The following is an 18,117-nucleotide window of genomic DNA, read 5'->3' as shown; positions in this document are numbered from 1 at the left end:
CTGCACATTCCAGACAGGAATATTGTTCTTTTAACAGTCCGACACGAGAGTGCGATGCAGGGCCATAGAGACCGTCTGAATACTATAAAGTTTGTGGGCCTCTGATGGTTAAATAGTTCATGGTTTTTTGTTTTTTTTTTGAGTGCAGAAATGCACTAGTTATATTTTCACCTGAAGTGCATAATAAAACAATTTCAGTCTTAACTTGAGTTTAGAACCATTTCACTGTAAATGCATCACATTGTCTCTGCATCCCCCCCATAGTCTGTTTATTTTGTTTGGCCCCAGCCCTGCAGAAATTTCGCATCTGCCACTGATGAGCACAAAGACGTCTTTTTGAAGGCTTGAGGGAAAAGGATTTCTTTTTTTTTTACCACCCACAGATTAAATCATTCTTTACCCAGAAAATCAAGCCTCCACATGCATGCACGTCTAGTGAGACAAAGAAAGAAAAATACTTCAAGAACAAGTGATGTGTGGCTGCACTTAAAACACTGTGGCCTCACCTTTTTGTCTTCTCACCTGTGCTACTTGCAAACTCTTTCTTGCTCTGCTTGTTCTTTGTCTGTCCACATGTGTTTTTCCCAAGCCAAGACTGTCGGATTTTTCTGATGAACCTGCCATGCAAAACAAACTCAAACCAAGATGAAATGTTGATGAGGCGACAGGTTTTCACGCTGGAAAGGCGTTTTCCCTCCTTTATGTTTGCCACTTTAAATCTCCCTCTCTCGGCGATGCAACTTCCGTTTTCAGCACCATGTACAGCGCCGTCACTCTCATTTTTTCATCGAGAGCTTATACGGCAGCTTGAGGCGGGGAGAGGTAAACTTTTGGCAATATCAGAGTGAAGGTCTGTAGCTGTGCATACGACAGTGTTTGCGCGTCTTTTAGCCCAATGTTCGGCACAGCCAGTCGCAGCGATTAAATAAGTGCGGCCACGAAGAGCGAAGGGGAGAGGCGCCGAGGACAGGCTCCCGATATGAACTGAATATGCACGGAGACGATTCCGTGAAACACGTCTTTCTGCTGCTGGGTTGCTGAGGGATCAAGTAATACAGGCTGATAATAAAACTAATCCAAAAAAGAACAGAATCGAGCGAGTTCCAACGGGGGAGAAAAAGAGAGAGCCGGGAGGAAAGGACTGCTGTGCGGGGGGACGCAAAGGGACTCGATCTGCATGTGAGACCGCTGGTCCACACACACCGGAGGCGAGAGATGCAGCCTGCGAGCAAGCTCCTGACTCTGATTCTCCTCATCTTCATGGGCACAGAACTCACCCAAGTAGGTTTTTATTTTTTTAACGCCATTTTCCACCTCCTGTATTTTTTTTAAGAAAGAAAGAAAAAGAAAAAGCTAGAACCCGCGGTTAATTGGCTTGAGATCCGCTCAGAGATTACCCGGTTACCTCGCATAAAGAGCCCCGGTGAATTAGCCTTCTACCCCAGCTTAAACAGATTAACGGGTGGGATTACATGATGTGAATACATTGTGCTTGACGGGCGCGGACAGATTCAGCAGAGCCCCCTTATTCAGTGACTCCACCGCCGAGGCTGAGAAGCGGGCCAGATAGAGTGGGGGGATACATGACATGATCCGCCAGTTTCCTCAGCAGCAAATGGCCACATGAAGCAACTGCACGGCTGCTCTAATGCAATATGTTGCCTGTAGCTTTCTGTAGAAAAGAAAAGAAAAGGCCACTGTTCCAACCACGGCTCCACAATCAAAAATGCAGTGTCTCAAAGAAGGTGTTTTTGAGCATGCTCAATGACCACAGTGTGACTTGCTGTTGGCTGTGTGTGTGTGTGTGTGTGTGTGTGTGTGTGTGTGTGTGTGTGTGTGTGTGTGTGTGTGTCCGACTGTAAGCTGAAGCTACCCACCTCAGGAGTAGTAAACAGTTACTGGTCAATAAAACGCATCTCTGTGATTGTAATTGTTGTGTAACTACTTCCTGCTCTTTAAGGGTTGTTTGCCACAGTATGTGTAATAGTTACTGTTGCATTAAACTGTTGCCTTTATAAAAGCCTGCAAACACTCACGGTTGGGGGGTCGGGAGCGTTTTATTCCCAAGGCCCTGTCACCAGTGGAATAAAGAATTTGATGATTTAATTGCCCTTGCATGAACAGAGAGTTGTTTTTCATGGGCTTCACTTTCGTGTGAATCCAATTGTGGTTGGTAATTGGAGACTAAAGAAGAAGAAAAATCAAATGTGCCACCGAGGTACTATCAATAAATTAATCTGTGTACCCAGTCTGTCTGTAATATACTCAGAGTGACAAACTCAATAAAATGTGTTGGAAGCAGGATGCTGCAACCCCTGCTGGCCCCGATAACCAATCTGTTAGAACAATATTGATGTGATATCGCTTCGGCAGAAATATGCCAGCAATTGATTTCCGCAAATTTATGAGGAATGTCAGTGTGCTGTGAGTGGAACATTTTTTATTCATGGAGCCACAGCTTCACGTGGAATCAGTAATTTGATCAAAGCTGTAACCTTACACACAGTTATGACAGTTTGTTTTTTATTCCCAGACTTTGAAGCGTCAAATGTTGCAGCATATAATGTGAACTGGATGCACAGTGCAGCAACAGTGCACACACACACACACACACACACAAAAATGCTGACACAATCAAACAATGAGGCTTTTTGCACTGATTGATGGAAGCCATCAGTCAGTGGAGGGAGGGGAAAGAGAGCGTGTTTCACTTCGGGTTTCATGACAGTCGGTCCTGTGCAGGTCAGGGCCCGATGTTACAGTGACACTCATCTTTCTGATGGTCTGAGAGTGTGTGTGTGTGTGTGTGTGTTCTCTGTTTGAAGGTAAGTCGATACTAGTCCACAGCCTTGCTGCCCTCCAGGAGAGCAGAAACACAAGATACACCGACAGGCCCTTTTTTTTTGCCGCCCTTGTTATAGAAACCTACGGCCAATTTCACCGTAGGAAGGAGAGGCCTCCCCACACCTCATCCCTGTTCGAACACGAATATAAAAAGTGAGAGGCGTACCCAGAGATGGATTTCTTATTGCCAGATTACTCGTGAGAGAAGAAAAGCCACCCAGGCAGCTTGGCTTTGATGGCTCTCTCTTAATGACCACATTAACCACGTTGCTTCAGAAGTCTCGCACAGGTTCAGGCGGCGTGGGGCAGCTTTTCTCAACATCTGGCCGAGGGAGCGGGGAGACACCTGATTAGTAGCACGCTCTCCTCATCGATTCCGCTCGCATTTATTCACCTCTATCCCCCTCCGCTGAAGGATTTGGCTCCTGCCTGACATTCACACAGAGAAGAATAGTAAGCAGCCAGAGCGGCATCTGGTCCTCACCTCGCGGCTCCCCCCGTGGCTTTGGGCCCACATCCTAAAGCATCTCACAGACACCTGACAGAACAGATGGCACCCCTTTCACACCAGGCAACCTACATACCATAGTTCCCATCCTATAAACAACCATCACACAAGGAATTGCTGGAAAACACCTGCACATGTTCAGGTTTTATATTAAGGTTTTTAAAGAATATATGTATATATTTTATATTAATGTGTGAATTTTAATTCACATGAAACAACTAAATACACTATGCCAACTTGTCCACGAGGCCTCCAGCAGGGGAGCCTTTTGAAACAACAGTTTTTCAACGTATGAAACCTAAAAAAGAGAAGATATCAGTGCGGTTTTATGTGAGAAACTGAAGACGGAGTTGAGCTGAATTGCAATCTGCGTGGTGTGATTGGCAGCTGGGGTTGAAGCTATTTATTATTCAGTATGGTTGGTTGGGTGATGGAGGAGGAGGGAGGAAAGAGAGAGAGAAAGCTAGCAGAAGAGGAGTAGGTGGAGATACGGTGCATTTTGTAGTTTACTTGTGGGCTTTTGCTACTTTATGAGCATTTACTACAGTGGATATTGAGTGTGTCAGCGTGATTCGCCCACAGTCCAAACACCTGTTCGCCGTAAAGCAACACAGCACAACAGCCCAGTCAGAAATACTGCTTTCATTAGGCTTTAGTGTTCCTTTCCTACGTTTATCCCACATTTCTGAGGCTGTTCTTTGTTGTGCTGTGTTACTATCGTATTATTTTTGCCATATGTGCCAGCTTTGTCTCTCCATACTCATTTACACCCTTCACCTACAGTACACAACACAAGAGCACAGGCTGCATCCAGAATACCACCTAATCTGATCAGAAGCTCTTTTAAACAATCGTGTTTATGCAGGGCTACGACATCAGACTCCATGACTGATCAATACGCAAGCGTTGCTGTCATCGTGTTTGCACATTCGGGATCTTACATACAGAATTAGAAATCCATCCCTCTATAGTAAGTGTAGTCCCATGGGTCTAATGAAAGATGTTAATTTACAAATCTGTCTGTAAGTTAGTCTTGATAGTCTCACCGACGACCAAGATGTCGGTCGACTAATCAGCACATGTGTGGAGCTCCTCCTGGTGCTAAGGACTTTATATTCATATATTAACGCTGTTTAATGTGAGTTGGACTGGATTCCAACAACAAAAAAAACCTAACTGTGTCCATGAGAGGACTGTGTCATTAGACCCCACTGTGCCGCACCGAACTGCAACACACAAGACCACAGACTGGAGTCTGGACATCAGTGCTCAGTGGCGAGCTGACCCCTGGCGACACTTTCACAGTAATCTGTGGAGCCATGAGCTCTCGCCAGAAAGCTCAGAAAGAAGACAGAGAGATAAGAGAGACGAGGGGAGGTAGAGGAATATGGAGGTTGAGTGAGTGCAAACTTCACCCACTTCAATCTTTCAGTTGACCAGAAAAATGCATTATGGAGCTGACAGGAATAGCCGTGGACGCAGAGCCACTCTTGCTATTCTGGGGACCTCATGCATGATGCAGTGCTGCAATCTAGCCCATAGGCTGCAGTATTAAATGACTTTGAAATGACAAATAATTCATGTCAGAGCCTGAGAGAATTCCAAACAAAAATATGCACCACTTCACTGCACGTTTTTAAAAGTCTGACAACCATATATCAAGCGCATAGGCATGAAATGTAAAAATGGACGAGTGCTTTTTCTATACTGAGCATTTTCTTAAGATGTAAAAAAAACAGGATATCTTTTGCTTTTACATATTTGGTGCTGCTGCTTTGCATTGTTAATAACCCTCCCCCTTTTGATTTCAGCAACGCCTCAGTCGGCTACACGATGGCGCCAGAGTAACGCGAATCAAAAGCTCATCCTCAGTTTGAGCTCCAGGCATCCAGCAACCTCTCAGTATTTCCTAACGCCCTGCTCTCATTGAAATGCGACATTCTGCACGAGTGTGTTCATTATGACATGTGTGCTGCGCAGTCATACATTAGTGGTTGTTTAAGTGTTGAAAGGCCAGCTTTACCATTCATGATCCTCCATGAATGACAGTCTTCTGTCCTTTTTGGGGTAGTGCAGAAAGAAATGTCACTGTCCGCATTAATATAATCCCACAGCATCCGTGTCGGCCGACCTCAGCCGCACTGCTCATTGTCATTCCCCCTGGGGACAGCTTGTGCCGGGCAGCTATGGGCGAATCGGGCGCAATCCCAGATATCACCATGAACGGACCCCAACCTGGCTGACATCATTGCGTCTGGCTATATAGATAGATCCGTAGTACCTCCTCCTTCCTCCTCTCATCCATTTGGAGCAGCCTGTGTGCGTGAAGTCAGTGGCACTTAATCACAGAGCGCACCAAGGCAGGAGGCGGACCGTCGGGCGTGAACGAAATAGTAACGGTGAACCGGAGAGGCAGCAGTGTGCGGGACAGCGCAGGAAGAGGAGCAATCCAGAGAACGCTTCCAGCTGCCGCGCTCGGGTGTCCCTCCTCATCATCCTCCTCCTCTTCCACTGGATCAAGTGTTGCAGTTTCACCTCCGTCCCGACCCTCTCGTTTCGGTCGTCTCACTCGCGTCCGAATCGTTCGCCGCCAAGTGCTTCGTTGGAGATGTCCAAAAAAAGACCAGCCGAGCCGGAGTCCCGGGTGAAACAGCAAGCCGCTCTGGGCAACATGACTCGCCTCCCTTGTTTCGCACCGGAGTCTGTAGAATGAAGACGGCTTAATTAAAGTCCAAGCAAAGCGCAAAGATGTCGGTGCCTTTGCTGAAGATCGGCGTCGTGCTCAGCACCATGGCGATGATCACCAACTGGATGTCGCAGACCCTCCCCTCTCTGGTGGGGCTCAATACTACCAAGCTCACGGCGGCACAAGGAGGGTACCCAGACCGGAGCACCGGAGTAAGTGCACAAGTTAAGCATATTTCCTGAGGCTGGTCGTTTTTTTCCTCTGAATGAATGAATCGACTGCTTCAGTTAAACAGGCTATAATCCAAAGATAGGCAACATATGCGTCTCTGATTGGTTCATAATTAAGAAAAAATTTGTGATGCGCTTGCAAGGCGCATGCAAAAGTAAAAAAGACTTGGAGAGGCATCAGTGATGTTTCCCCTCTGCGTTTGATGTCGCTCCAACAACCACTGGGTTGCTGTGTCTGCCGACACGAGCAGCTTTGAACTGAGTGGAAAGTTGCTTCTTTTCCTCTGGTGCTGATACAAACAAGCGATCCTCGGTGTGAGATCAGGCGATTTGCATGAGAAATTTCAAGGCAGTCTTACGCTTCTGAAACGGCGGGAGTCCTCATTCTTGCCTTTCACCGTGTGTGTGAATGAGAGGGAGAGGCGCTCAGAGCCAAGATGCTGTTATAGAGTGGAGATGAAGCGTTTCTTTGTTTCTCTGTCAGGCTGCTGGCACATTCGGTGCCGCTTCTGTGCCAGGATGACATTGTGAGCGCTCTGTCAAGTGGATGTTTGCGCTGAAATTTTAGAACAATGGATGTTGAAGGCAAACATAAATAAATAGCAGCTGAGGCCGATATTCAGTCGGCTGTCCTGAAAGTGCACCATCTTATGTTGTGATTTTGAACATCTTCACTTAACTTATGAGGTTTAATTTGATCATTCTTGTCAGTGATCCGTAACGGCATTGACTGAGGAGTACAGAGGAGCACTGAGGTTGCTTGATAGTGATTTTTTCCTTTATTTCTTTCAGCTCATCCTTCAGTGGAAAGCAGCTGACTGCTCTTTTTTGATTTTGTGAACTCGCACCTTCTCTAATTGAATTTCTTTCCTCAAAGTCGTTCTCTCTGTTTTATCTGATCAGCAGGTTAGTCACTGGAGTCTTCTCTCTTTCTCTATCTGACGTCACATTTTACACTCCGAGCTTTCACACACCCAACCCCACTGAATAACGGGAGCAGCTTCAGCTGCGTTGATTGGCTGCATCTTCCCTTTGTGTGGCTATAAAATGTGATGGTGCAACACGGGTGGAGCCTGGTGGTCTGTGGTGTCCAGATGGTGGTGAATGCAATACGGCTTTAACATCAAAACATGCACAACGCACTAACCGGTCAATGGCAACCGAACCTCCTCATTTGTCTTATCACAGACAAACGTAACGATGTGTTTTTGGGGTGAAGTGTCCTCCCCTCCTGTTTCTGTTTGTCTTTGCTCCTCTCTCCTCCAGCTTCGCCTCCTTTTTTTTGTCTCCACTTAACGACTCCTTTGCCCTCAGGTGTTGCCAGCAAACCCAGAGGAATCGTGGCAGGTGTACAGTTCAGCCCAGGATAGCGAGGGAAGGTGTGTCTGCACTGTGGTGGCGCCCCAGCAGTCCATGTGTTCACGGGATGCCCGCACCAAACAACTGAGGCAGCTGTTAGAGAAGGTAAATACATGCGGCTTCGCCCCTCCGCGCACTTCACAATCAGTGTCCTCTAATGTGACCACAGCGACCAGCTTTGCTTCTTTTTTTTACCTACAAGTGTTTCACGCACAAAGACGTGCACACACTCGTATAGGCCCATGCATGTTTGTGGTCTTCAAATCACCTCTCTGCCCGTTGGACAAGAATAGGAATCATGCTCTAATGAGCTCCCTGGAAACCCGGCAGACGTCATGGGAGGCAGCTCTGCACTCACTATTGTGCTGCACACATCCACATCAGTACATGTAATGATGCAACCCGGCTCAATATCCATAGACTGGACACATTTATGAACAAGTATTTTTTTTTAATCCATAGATGGAGATAATCACCAGATAACGTAGAGTAGTTTGCTGATTGGCATAAACTGGGAAAACCCGTAGATATCAACAGATAGAATAAGTAGAATATCTGCCAGCTTTATGGAGTTTCTGGAGCACAACAGTTTTGGAGAAAACAAATGTCTTAACAGTATGTATTCTACACTTCCACCATGTGTCTGAGGCCCCTGACTAGCGGGCCTGATGTCAGAGTTGGTGAATCACTGCAAGAAGAAAGCCAAGCCAAAACAACATATTGAAAGTCTGTTGCATTTTTTCCCCACACACACACACACACACGTTGCTCTAATTAGACCATTAGAAAAAGACATGTGTTTCATCGCTCAGTCCAATGTGTCCGTATGTCACCTCAGGTCCAGAACATGACCCAGTCCATCCAGGTGCTGGACCAGCGAACCCAGAGGGACCTGCAGTACGTGGAGAAGATGGAGGTCCAGCTCCGTGGCCTGGAGACCAAGTTCAGGCAGGTGGAGGAGAGCCACAAGCAGAACATCGCCAAGCAATACAAGGTACAGAGTTGGACCTCGAGCCACTGACCCAGCTACCATAGCATTCTGTCATAGCTGCTCTGTAGCCCATCACACACAGCTTTACCCATTCTGTGTTTGTGTGTTTCCACTGTGCAGTTTACCACACACCCAGAGACCCATACTGCATGCAGAATCACAGAGGTTAAAAATAAAAAGATTTCACACCCACAGTTCAAACTCACTTCAGACCATGTGCTGGAAGCCTGACTCAACTCGAGAGAGATTTTAATGCAGCTTTCATGTTCATCACAATGGGCTCATAATGGTGAACGTTCACACTCAGTGAAGCGAAGAGCAAAGACCGAGATATCTGCACATCTTTGAGCTCATCTGATTTGAGAGTTGACACGTGCTTGAAATTGTGCTCTTTATTCATGGAATCTTTTCTTCCATCTAACCAGGAACGTAAATAACATATTTACATTATGGATTAATATGCAGATGCTGTCTGATTTCAGTGATCAGATGTCGTGTAATCATAATTTCTTAAAGTCCAAGAAAGAAATTTATTTGACAAAGTGTCCACAATGGAGATTATTTTGCTGCTTGACCAATCATTTCAACTCTTCACTTAATAAAAGTGCAGAGCTGATCGTTCAAATGCTAAACGTTGGCAAAACACAAGCAGCCACGCAAAGAAAGAGTAACAAAACAAGATGAAACATTCAATGCCAGCTTTGAGTACCTCAGACTTCTTGTCGCCCTGTGCTATAAAGGGAGTTTAGATGGTAACAAAAGTTTTGGGGTTTGACATCCAGCTGTGTTTGCAGTTACTCACCCAGATGTGTTGCCTCGGCTTCAGTGTTTTCATCATCTTACCTGCAGCAACACATTGGTGTGATCCTGTCACCTCTGCATGCTCACAAACCTCACGTACCCAGCACTTGTGTCATTTTCTGTGCCGTGCATATGTACTAAGTGTGAGTGTGTGTCTGTGTTTGTGTGTCTGTTAGATAGGTTAGCAAGCTCCAGCCCCTGTCAACAGTTTGTCATTTTCTTGCTTGCAGGGCTAACTTTAAGACATGTAAAGAGAGCCACAGGGAAGAAGAGGCAGGTCAATTCCAGATTCCCCTGAACTGGGCCACAGTACTGAGAGCATTTGGGCGTCAAACAGTTAATTTACCTTTAGCACCATTAAGACTAAGAAACCCCACTCCTCTCCCAAACCAACCCACCACTGATCTCTTCCTGCATGTTACTGCTGTCAAAGTTCTCCATCTAAAAGCTTTTTTCAAGCGTAAATAAATTATTATTATTATTATTATTAATATTATTCTTTTTAATTAATTATTGCTGTTATTCATTTTATTTTCCTTTGGCTTTTGTCTATGCATATTTGGTTACTCAACAAATCTATACGTAAAACTATAGACGTAAAATTCGAGACACTTTGTTGTGTGTGACATGTAAAAGCATGTAACCCTTAATACGATGTTGCATTTTAAACGATGACCAATAAAGAGCTTTCCCAATTGTTGTCGGTGTACTGAGGGCTTGCTTTTTAACGGCTGCTCACTGCCGGGGGACGGAGCCACCTGCTCTGCTCGTCCAGCGGGTGGAGAGCTTTGCTCCGGGTTTGTTTGCTCAGACACACACCTGCACAGACAAGACACAGCTGTTCACACGCCAACACTGAACATGGACACGAACAGGGGGTCTTCGTGTCAGTGAAGAGGCAGGGTAGAGTCAGAGTAGTCAGGTTCAGACAGGTGTTTTTATTTTCTCCCCCCCTCCCCCCTTTTCTTTTATGGACAGTCTCCTTTTGTCGCGCTTGACACTCAACCGAGCTTATTCTAATCCTTTCAGGCCATAAAAGCGAAAATGGAGGAGCTTAGACCGTTGATACCAGTGTTGGAGGAGTACAAGGCCGATGCCAAATTGGTATTGCAGTTTAAGGAGGAGGTCCAGAATCTGACGTCAGTTCTAAGCGAACTTCAGGAGGAGATGGGGGCCTATGACTACGAGGAGCTCCACAACAGAGTGTCAAATCTTGAGGAGAGACTCCGAGCATGCATGCAAAAATTAGGTAGGCACAGAAAGTTGTTGGCACACACCTTGCATGCACAAACACTCCCACTGACGTCCAGTGTGATGTGACTGACCGGAGAGAGATGCTCAGGCATATTCACATGATTCAGAACATGACAGGAACATTGTGTGTGGCTGTGATACTTCCAGTCAGATGCATATTACACATGTCCTACAACACACTTGTCATTTACACTTCGTGGTTTCAATTTCACATGTGCTTGCCCTCTTAATGGATTTCTTTTACCAGCGTAATCTTTGACTGTCAATTGTTAAACTGATAATGAATCCATTAGAGGGCTATACATGAAACTGCAGCTACATCTCGGTAACGTTTCTCTTTTTTTTCCTGCAAAGAAGTAGGGTGACAACTAACAATAACTTTCATTATTAATTAATTTGCCTATTATTTTCAAAATGTATTGTTTAGTCTATAAAATATTTAAAAAATTAAAATTGGATAAAATGTTTGTTAAAATTTCCCAGAGCCCGAGGTGATGTGTTCAGATTTCTTCTTTGGTCCAACCAACAGTCCAAAACCCAAAGACTCTTGATTTGTTATCAAAATGACAAATGTTAGGTTTTTTTTTTTAATCAAAAAGCCGAATATTTTCTGGATTCCAGTCCCTCAAATCTGAGAATGTTCTGCTTTTCTGTCACTGCAAACTGAATATTAACCGTTTATTGGATGAAACAAATAATTTGAAGACTTTTCTCTATTTTATGAGATTTTACAGAACAAATTATTAAGCAAAAGACTAACTGATAATGATAATAATAATTAGTGGCAATCCTACCCATGGACTCAAATTAATTTGAATGTAGAATTCTGCATGAATCTTATCGTAGCTGGCGTCCTAGATGAGAGGTTAACATACCTGATTAGGTGCTTTCTACATGGCTCCACAGACACACTCGTACAAACGCTCACAAACGGATAGCATACAGAGAAAGGGAGCCACTGACTGCATCCTCATCTTTGCAAGTTCCCGTCACAGCCTATTCTTTTGCTTTTAGCCTCCGTCTCTTCACACCTCTCACAGCCCACAGTGCTAATGGATGCACACCCACACCACAGTGACTAAGATATATTACAAGAGCAGAGACACTCACAGGCCTGCGCATCACGGGTATGTTGTGTCCCTGCTTCGAATTATTCACAGTGCAAGATGACAGAAAGAAAAGCATTTGGTTACAATGGTTGATGTTTCTTTTTGGAGAGCCAGTCAAGGCAGCGATTGGATTCAAATTGGGTAAATACAAAAAGCAGACGTGAACTCAGTTCCCAAGTCACTCGTTCTGTCGGCATTTCTCTTTTATCTTTACACACACGGTGGTTATTATTTCCTGAACCAGGCACCTTTTCTGTCACTACCTGCTGGACTGGAGCAGGAGCCTTGCCCCTGTTTTCTCTCTCTGTTTCATGCACATGGTGCTCCTCGCATGTGTGGTTAGGAGAGCAGGAAACGGTGGGAGGCACTCCAGTGTGTGTGTGTGTGTGTGTGTGCGAAATCGGACGAGATAAAGGCGAGGTCACCCAGCGAGGGACTGGCTCAGGCAGAACAGAGGGTGGCTACTCCTTTCATCTTCACATGATTGCAGGGGCACTCATGCATAGTGCACACAAATACACACTCCACTATACTCCTGTTGTTGAGATTAAACTTGCGAAGGTCGCTCGCCAAATTTGCATCAGCAGATCAACAACAGGGGGAGGAAACAGAAGAATAGAGAGGGTAGGACAAATCTGAGTATTGAGTTACAGACACGGCAATGACAGAAATTGATAGAAGGTGGTAAGGGCGAAGGGAGGAGAGTGATAAAGTGAAGGCAAGCAGGAAAAGTGAAGGAGAGTAACTAGGGTCCCCGCAGAGCTGTCCTTCAAGCTGTTTTGTGCCGGAGAGACTAACAGCCTGGCGGCTTCTGGGACACAATGGCCATCGATCAAGAGGACATGCCAGCTTGCTGGGCAATAATCAAATAAATAAATCACCCCGTGTCGTGCCCCAGCGGTGTGGCGGCACAAGGAGCTCGAGGCAAATCCAACCCCTTTACAACGAAATGCTGATGAATGGAGCAGGAAAGTCATACCAGCACATAAACCCCTCCGCTGCCTGCTCTGCAGCCATTTTTCTCACCTTGGATTTCATCTGTTGAGAATAGAATTACAAGGTGTGGTGTTATAGTAAGGAGCACATGCCACAGAATCAGTATTTCTCTCTTAACAAGCAACCTGAACATACCTCTTTCAGTTTTCCCTTTCCCTGATGTTTACTAATGAGTAATTGGTTTATTACAGCAACATGGAGACATAACTAAAAAGAAGTCCCACACTGCCAAGAGCTAAAATAAGGCCCATCTTGAAATTCTCCTTTAAAAAGCAATATTCTTTTTCCTCTGTTCATTTTAAGTCTAAATCCTTATATTTCGGGGTAAAGGCTGTTGGTGCTTTTATAATATCAGCTCCAGTTCCCATTAGGTTTTCCATTTGCTCTGCCCTCTGCTTTGGCCCAAGCAAATTCAGGCCAAAAGGGGATTAGACCCTGTGTGCATCTCCAGACCGCAGATCCAACAGCGGGCTCCCCAACAGCCTGCAATAGTAGTGTCATCTAAAAACAGAGACATGATTAGAGAAAAGAAATAAATAAATCAATGGCCAGTGTATTACTGCGGCCTCTAATCCCACAGTGGGTTACGTAAGGGACTCAGTCCCCACTGGCAATAGTAAATGTGACCATGTGTTTGTCTCTCAGCCGCAGCTGAGGTGTGATGCCCACGCATACTCACAAGCACAACATATGTTGGACATAGAGACACGCAAGCACATAAGCAGCCTACAGTTTTCATACAAACGAAATTTGAGCAGCTGGGAAGGTGGCGCGAGCCGGAATGAGAGTGGCAGAAGAAACGAAAATCAAGTCCGCTTCACGCCGATGTAGAGCTGGAGAGATGATGGGGTTAAAGAAAAAGAGGGATGATGAGTGTAGCAGCGAGGGGTTAATGAGATGCAAACGAAAACTTCAAATGAGCCACTCTTTAAATTAGCATTTCAGCACGGCTTACGTCTAATTAACATTTGTCTTGCCGAAACATAGCCAGGAAAACGGCCAGTGTCTTAATGAATGGCTGTGCTGTGGTCATGTTACTGTTATAAAATCATTAGAGAGGATCCACTCGTCCAACCAGCTCTCAGTCACGAGGGCCGCAGAGCCCAGTGATACTTTTTGTCAAATTCACATTAACACCTCAGTCAATACTAATTAACACTGCAGCAGCTTACAAGCAGCACACGGGAGCAGGATATTCGAAGGTTCTCCTTTTCCCAATTCCCTCTTCCTCCCTCTTTTTTCACACATCCACACAGAGAGAGTAAAACAAGCATTAGCATGTGTGAACTGAATAACGAGCACCTCTTGCACAGTACATCACGCAAAGCAAAAGGCAGAGACGTAGCAACAGTGTGGACATCAACTCCTTCATCCTTCAGGCATTTGAAGTAAACAAAAGTGAATCCCTTGTAATGGATGTTGAATTAGTCCAAATACTCAAACAGGTGTTGCTCTAGATGTTCCCGTCTCGCTTCTTTCCTTGCAGCATGCGGCAAACTGACGGGCATCAGCGATCCCATCACCATCAAGACGTCCGGATCCAGGTTCGGCTCCTGGATGACGGACCCTCTGGCACCTGAAGGAGACACACGAGTATGTATGGCTGCATACAGTCACACAGCATTTAAATATGTCTCCATATAGAATAACCGTCTGTACCACTGCAGTGAATTCATGCAGGCTTCAAAGTTCTCGAATGACTCCTCAAGTTTAGGCATAAAACATTCAAGGTTTTGTTTCTGTTAATAAAGGTTTTGTGGAGAAAACATTTTCTCGAAGTAAGGTGTCGAAACAATCCTTTCAGCCTTCTGATCCACAGGTGTCATATTAATGTCACTTTTGGAAAATGTCAAACAATACCCAGTCCCGTTCTGAAAACAGCTGTAATCAGTGTTTTTATCCTAGCAGTGGATCTAATGGTGTTGCCCACAGTGACAAACCCACAGAGACTTGGTTCACCTCAGCCCCCCCAGCATTTAATTGTCTTTCAGCTCATTATGTTGATTTTACGACCAACACTACCAGCCTTACACCAAGCAGCAGACCCAGTTATCCCAGTTATTTCCTTCAGGAGACCAGTTTTGAGTGTTCTGAAAAATATTCAGATTTTTATTACATTTTATATGATCACATTTTGATTGATTAAAACTTAAAGCAAAAATGTAAATTTGTTCTACATTTTGACACCACGCTGAATATGATTTCAGCTTTAAACTGTTGGTCAAACAACACAGCAATCTGATTATGTCAACTTTATGCCGATAATCTGTGGATTAATCCTCACTGAAAATAAGAGTTAGCTGCAGTCCAACGATATTTGACATAGACACACTGGGGGAAAACATTAATGCAGTCGCACAGGATGCACGCTTTCAGTGCTGATGACACCCCTTCCCCCTTTCCCCTTGTTTGTTTACCCAACTCTGAAGTAAGACTCATCCTTTGTTGTAGGTGAAGGTCAGCCTTTGTTATGAAATTTGATAACAGTTTGTGTTAATTGCTCACTGTCCTTTTATCAACTGATTGCATCTGATTTCCCCTTGCAGAGAAGGGCTTCTGTTGCCTCGATAAATGGCTCTGCTTTCATTACTAAAACACAGTAAAAATCAAACGCCAGGGACAAATCTGCGTGGTTTTTAACAAGAAGCTGCCCGGCGGACAAACAATAGAGGGAGCTGGGAATAAAGAAAATTTTATTTGTCGGCTATGTCAGCATGAACGTGCTGTTCGTGCACTGGCTTTATGAGACACATAAACAAGAGACAAAGTTCTCAAAGTCACATGGAAGGAAGAGGAATAAAAACTTGAGAGGAGCCATCCTCATACAGTGGAGTTAGCCGTGTAAGTTTTCTTCCTGAAGGCTAATTGTCATGACAACAGAAGCTGTATAATGTGTATATTTTAGATTCACAGCAGCAACGGTGAAGTTTACTGCTGACTAAGACTATATTTAGCATACTATAAAGGCTACTTTTTTTGTAGAAACTAATACATTTTGAACCTAACACATGAAAGATGTGCTGTGTTATCAAAGGACAGAAAAAGAAGAATGAGTGTAATTGACGGGAGCAGACAGGTCTGCTCCACTTCTTTTATCTCTTGGTTTCCTTATGTTGGTTTTTTTTTTTTTTTTTTTTTTTTCCCGGGCCTGTGGAGACCTTCTTCCCTGATATGAATCATTTTTTAAGTCAATCACAGAAGCTCACGGAAGCAGGTAGGGGAAGGGCTTCAGGTGTCTCAGTCCCGCTGAGACTAAGGAAGTGTTTGAGCCTCTAGCAGCTCCGGAATAAGAGCTCTCTGCCCACCGCGGCAGGGGTCAGCAGGAAGCTGGGTCCAAGCAGCTGAGACGGGCCTTTTATGTGGAATGATGGGCATCATCCCTGCGGGGCCCGGCTCATCACACCCTGCGGCTGTCATTCTGATTGTTTGCGTTCAGAAGCTGCTGGATCTCAGCTCCTTGCGATAGTCTCAGCACTGAGCTTAATTGGGATGCTTGTTGACGGTGTGATTTCATCCATTCTGTTCGTGATCTGTTACTCACAGCACACTGACGAATGATGACGGTTGTGATTTCCAGGTCTGTTGTACTTCTGTGTTTGATGCTAATTCTTCTGTCTCCCTCTTGTCATGATGTGTAGGTCTGGTACATGGATGGCTACCATAACAACCGCTTCGTGCGAGAGTACAAGTCGATGCAGGACTTCATGACGTCTGACAACTTCACGTCCCACCGACTGCCTCACCCATGGTCAGGAACAGGTCAGGTGGTCTACAACGGCTCCATCTACTTCAACAAGTTCCAGAGCCACGTCATCATCAAGTTCGACTTCCGCACATCCTCCATCAGCAAGTCCCGGCAGCTGGACTACGCTGGCTTCAATAATGCGTATCACTACGCCTGGGGCGGCCATTCTGACATTGACCTGATGGTGGACGAAGGAGGGCTGTGGGCTGTCTATGCCACCAACCAGAACGCCGGCAATATTGTTATCAGCAAGCTGAACCCCAACACGCTACAGATCATCAAGAGCTGGACCACCAACCACCCCAAAAGGAGTGCCGGCGAGTCTTTTATGATCTGCGGCACGCTCTATGTCACTAACGGCTACTCAGGAGGCACCAAGGTCTACTACGCCTACTCCACCAACTCCTCTACTTACGAGTACATCGACATTGCCTTCCAGAATAAGTACTCTCATATCTCTATGCTGGACTACAATCCACGTGACCGCGCCCTCTATGCCTGGAATAACGGCCACCAGGTCCTCTACAATGTCACACTGTTCCATGTTATCCGCTCGGAAGAACTGTAACCACAGAAAATGGATTACTCGCATAAATACGTATTGTCTGTGTAGAGATCTCCCTATATACAAAAATATATCTGCGAAAGAAAAAGACTCTATGGCAAGATCATTCTATTTATAATAAGTTTTACTGAGAGACTGCATCAACAGTGAATGCAAAATGGATTGAATGTGCATATACACAAGACTGAAAAAATACTAAAATTAAAGGGTTTCATTCCAAAATGTGATATTTGTTATAGGAAAAAAAGGTCTATCAGTTACTATCACAAAATCGCAGTGGACTGTCATAAAAAAAACCCAAACTATTTTGTAAATAAAGGTCTTAATATGACTTCTAACTTTAATAGTTACCCATAGTAGACTTTATTTTAATAGCTGCCATCTTTTTGTTAGAGGTATTTTATTTTGGATTGAAACTCTTTAATTGTTTGCCGCGTAGAAGATGATTGTAAAAGTAGACTAATGTGTACAATTTACATGAATAAGAACAGATGCCAAAAAAAGAAAACATCACGCCTTTTTTTTATGTAATGGAATATCAACCTAAGCTCATTCTTGTGGCTCCGGTTCTTCTGCAGAAATCCTCCCAGCCGAACTTTTCTTTTGGTCAGTGGGGGTCCTGAAACGAAGACTGTTGGTAATAAACTGTTGGACCCCCAGGTCCAATGGACAGACAGAAAAGTGGGAGGGTCAGTCTTGTCAGAAGACTTGATAGCCTAATGGGTGCAGTCTGTCATATCGTTTTTATCAAGTACAGTAGCAAATCAAAAGTCTGTAGAGAAACTGCAAACAACAATAAAAACATCCACTAAAAGACCTGAAGGCACTGACTGTTGACAGCGCTGTTGTTTGAGGTGATTTTCCTGTGTTAGTGACTATGTGTGAAAAAAGGCTTTCTTTGCATGAGTGTTTTCTATCACTCCGGTCTGCTCTTCTGAATGTCTTTTGCTATATGATATGATAAAAAATAGGAGGGAGGGAAGGGGGGAAGGTGGAAAAAATACTTTTTGGGATTTGAGGATTTGCAAT

General features: G+C 44.7%; 1 protein-coding gene across 3 annotated transcripts; it reads left to right on the top strand.

Moving 5' to 3' along the window:
* The first annotated feature begins 705 nt into the window (after positions 1 to 705).
* Positions 706 to 17,902, top strand: olfm1b (olfactomedin 1b). 3 transcript variants are annotated; one of them, XM_046375605.1, is made up of 6 exons: positions 706 to 1,281; positions 7,583 to 7,732; positions 8,466 to 8,621; positions 10,449 to 10,668; positions 14,265 to 14,371; positions 16,417 to 17,902. In XM_046375605.1, exons 1-6 carry the CDS (start codon positions 1,216 to 1,218, stop codon positions 17,089 to 17,091), a joined length of 1,374 nt encoding a protein of 457 aa, XP_046231561.1. In that variant the 5' UTR covers positions 706 to 1,215; the 3' UTR covers positions 17,092 to 17,902. The 3 variants fall into 3 exon arrangements, with proteins under 3 accessions (XP_046231561.1, XP_046231560.1, XP_046231563.1); XM_046375604.1 differs by lacking the exon at positions 706 to 1,281 and adding an exon at positions 5,203 to 6,250; XM_046375607.1 differs by lacking the exon at positions 706 to 1,281 and adding an exon at positions 6,290 to 7,368.
* The last annotated feature ends 215 nt before the right edge of the window (positions 17,903 to 18,117 follow it).

This window comes from Scatophagus argus, chromosome 20 (assembly GCF_020382885.2).
Source record: "Scatophagus argus isolate fScaArg1 chromosome 20, fScaArg1.pri, whole genome shotgun sequence".
Lineage (NCBI taxonomy): Eukaryota > Metazoa > Chordata > Actinopteri > Scatophagidae > Scatophagus > Scatophagus argus.
This window is presented reverse-complemented; position numbering and strand designations above follow the sequence as displayed.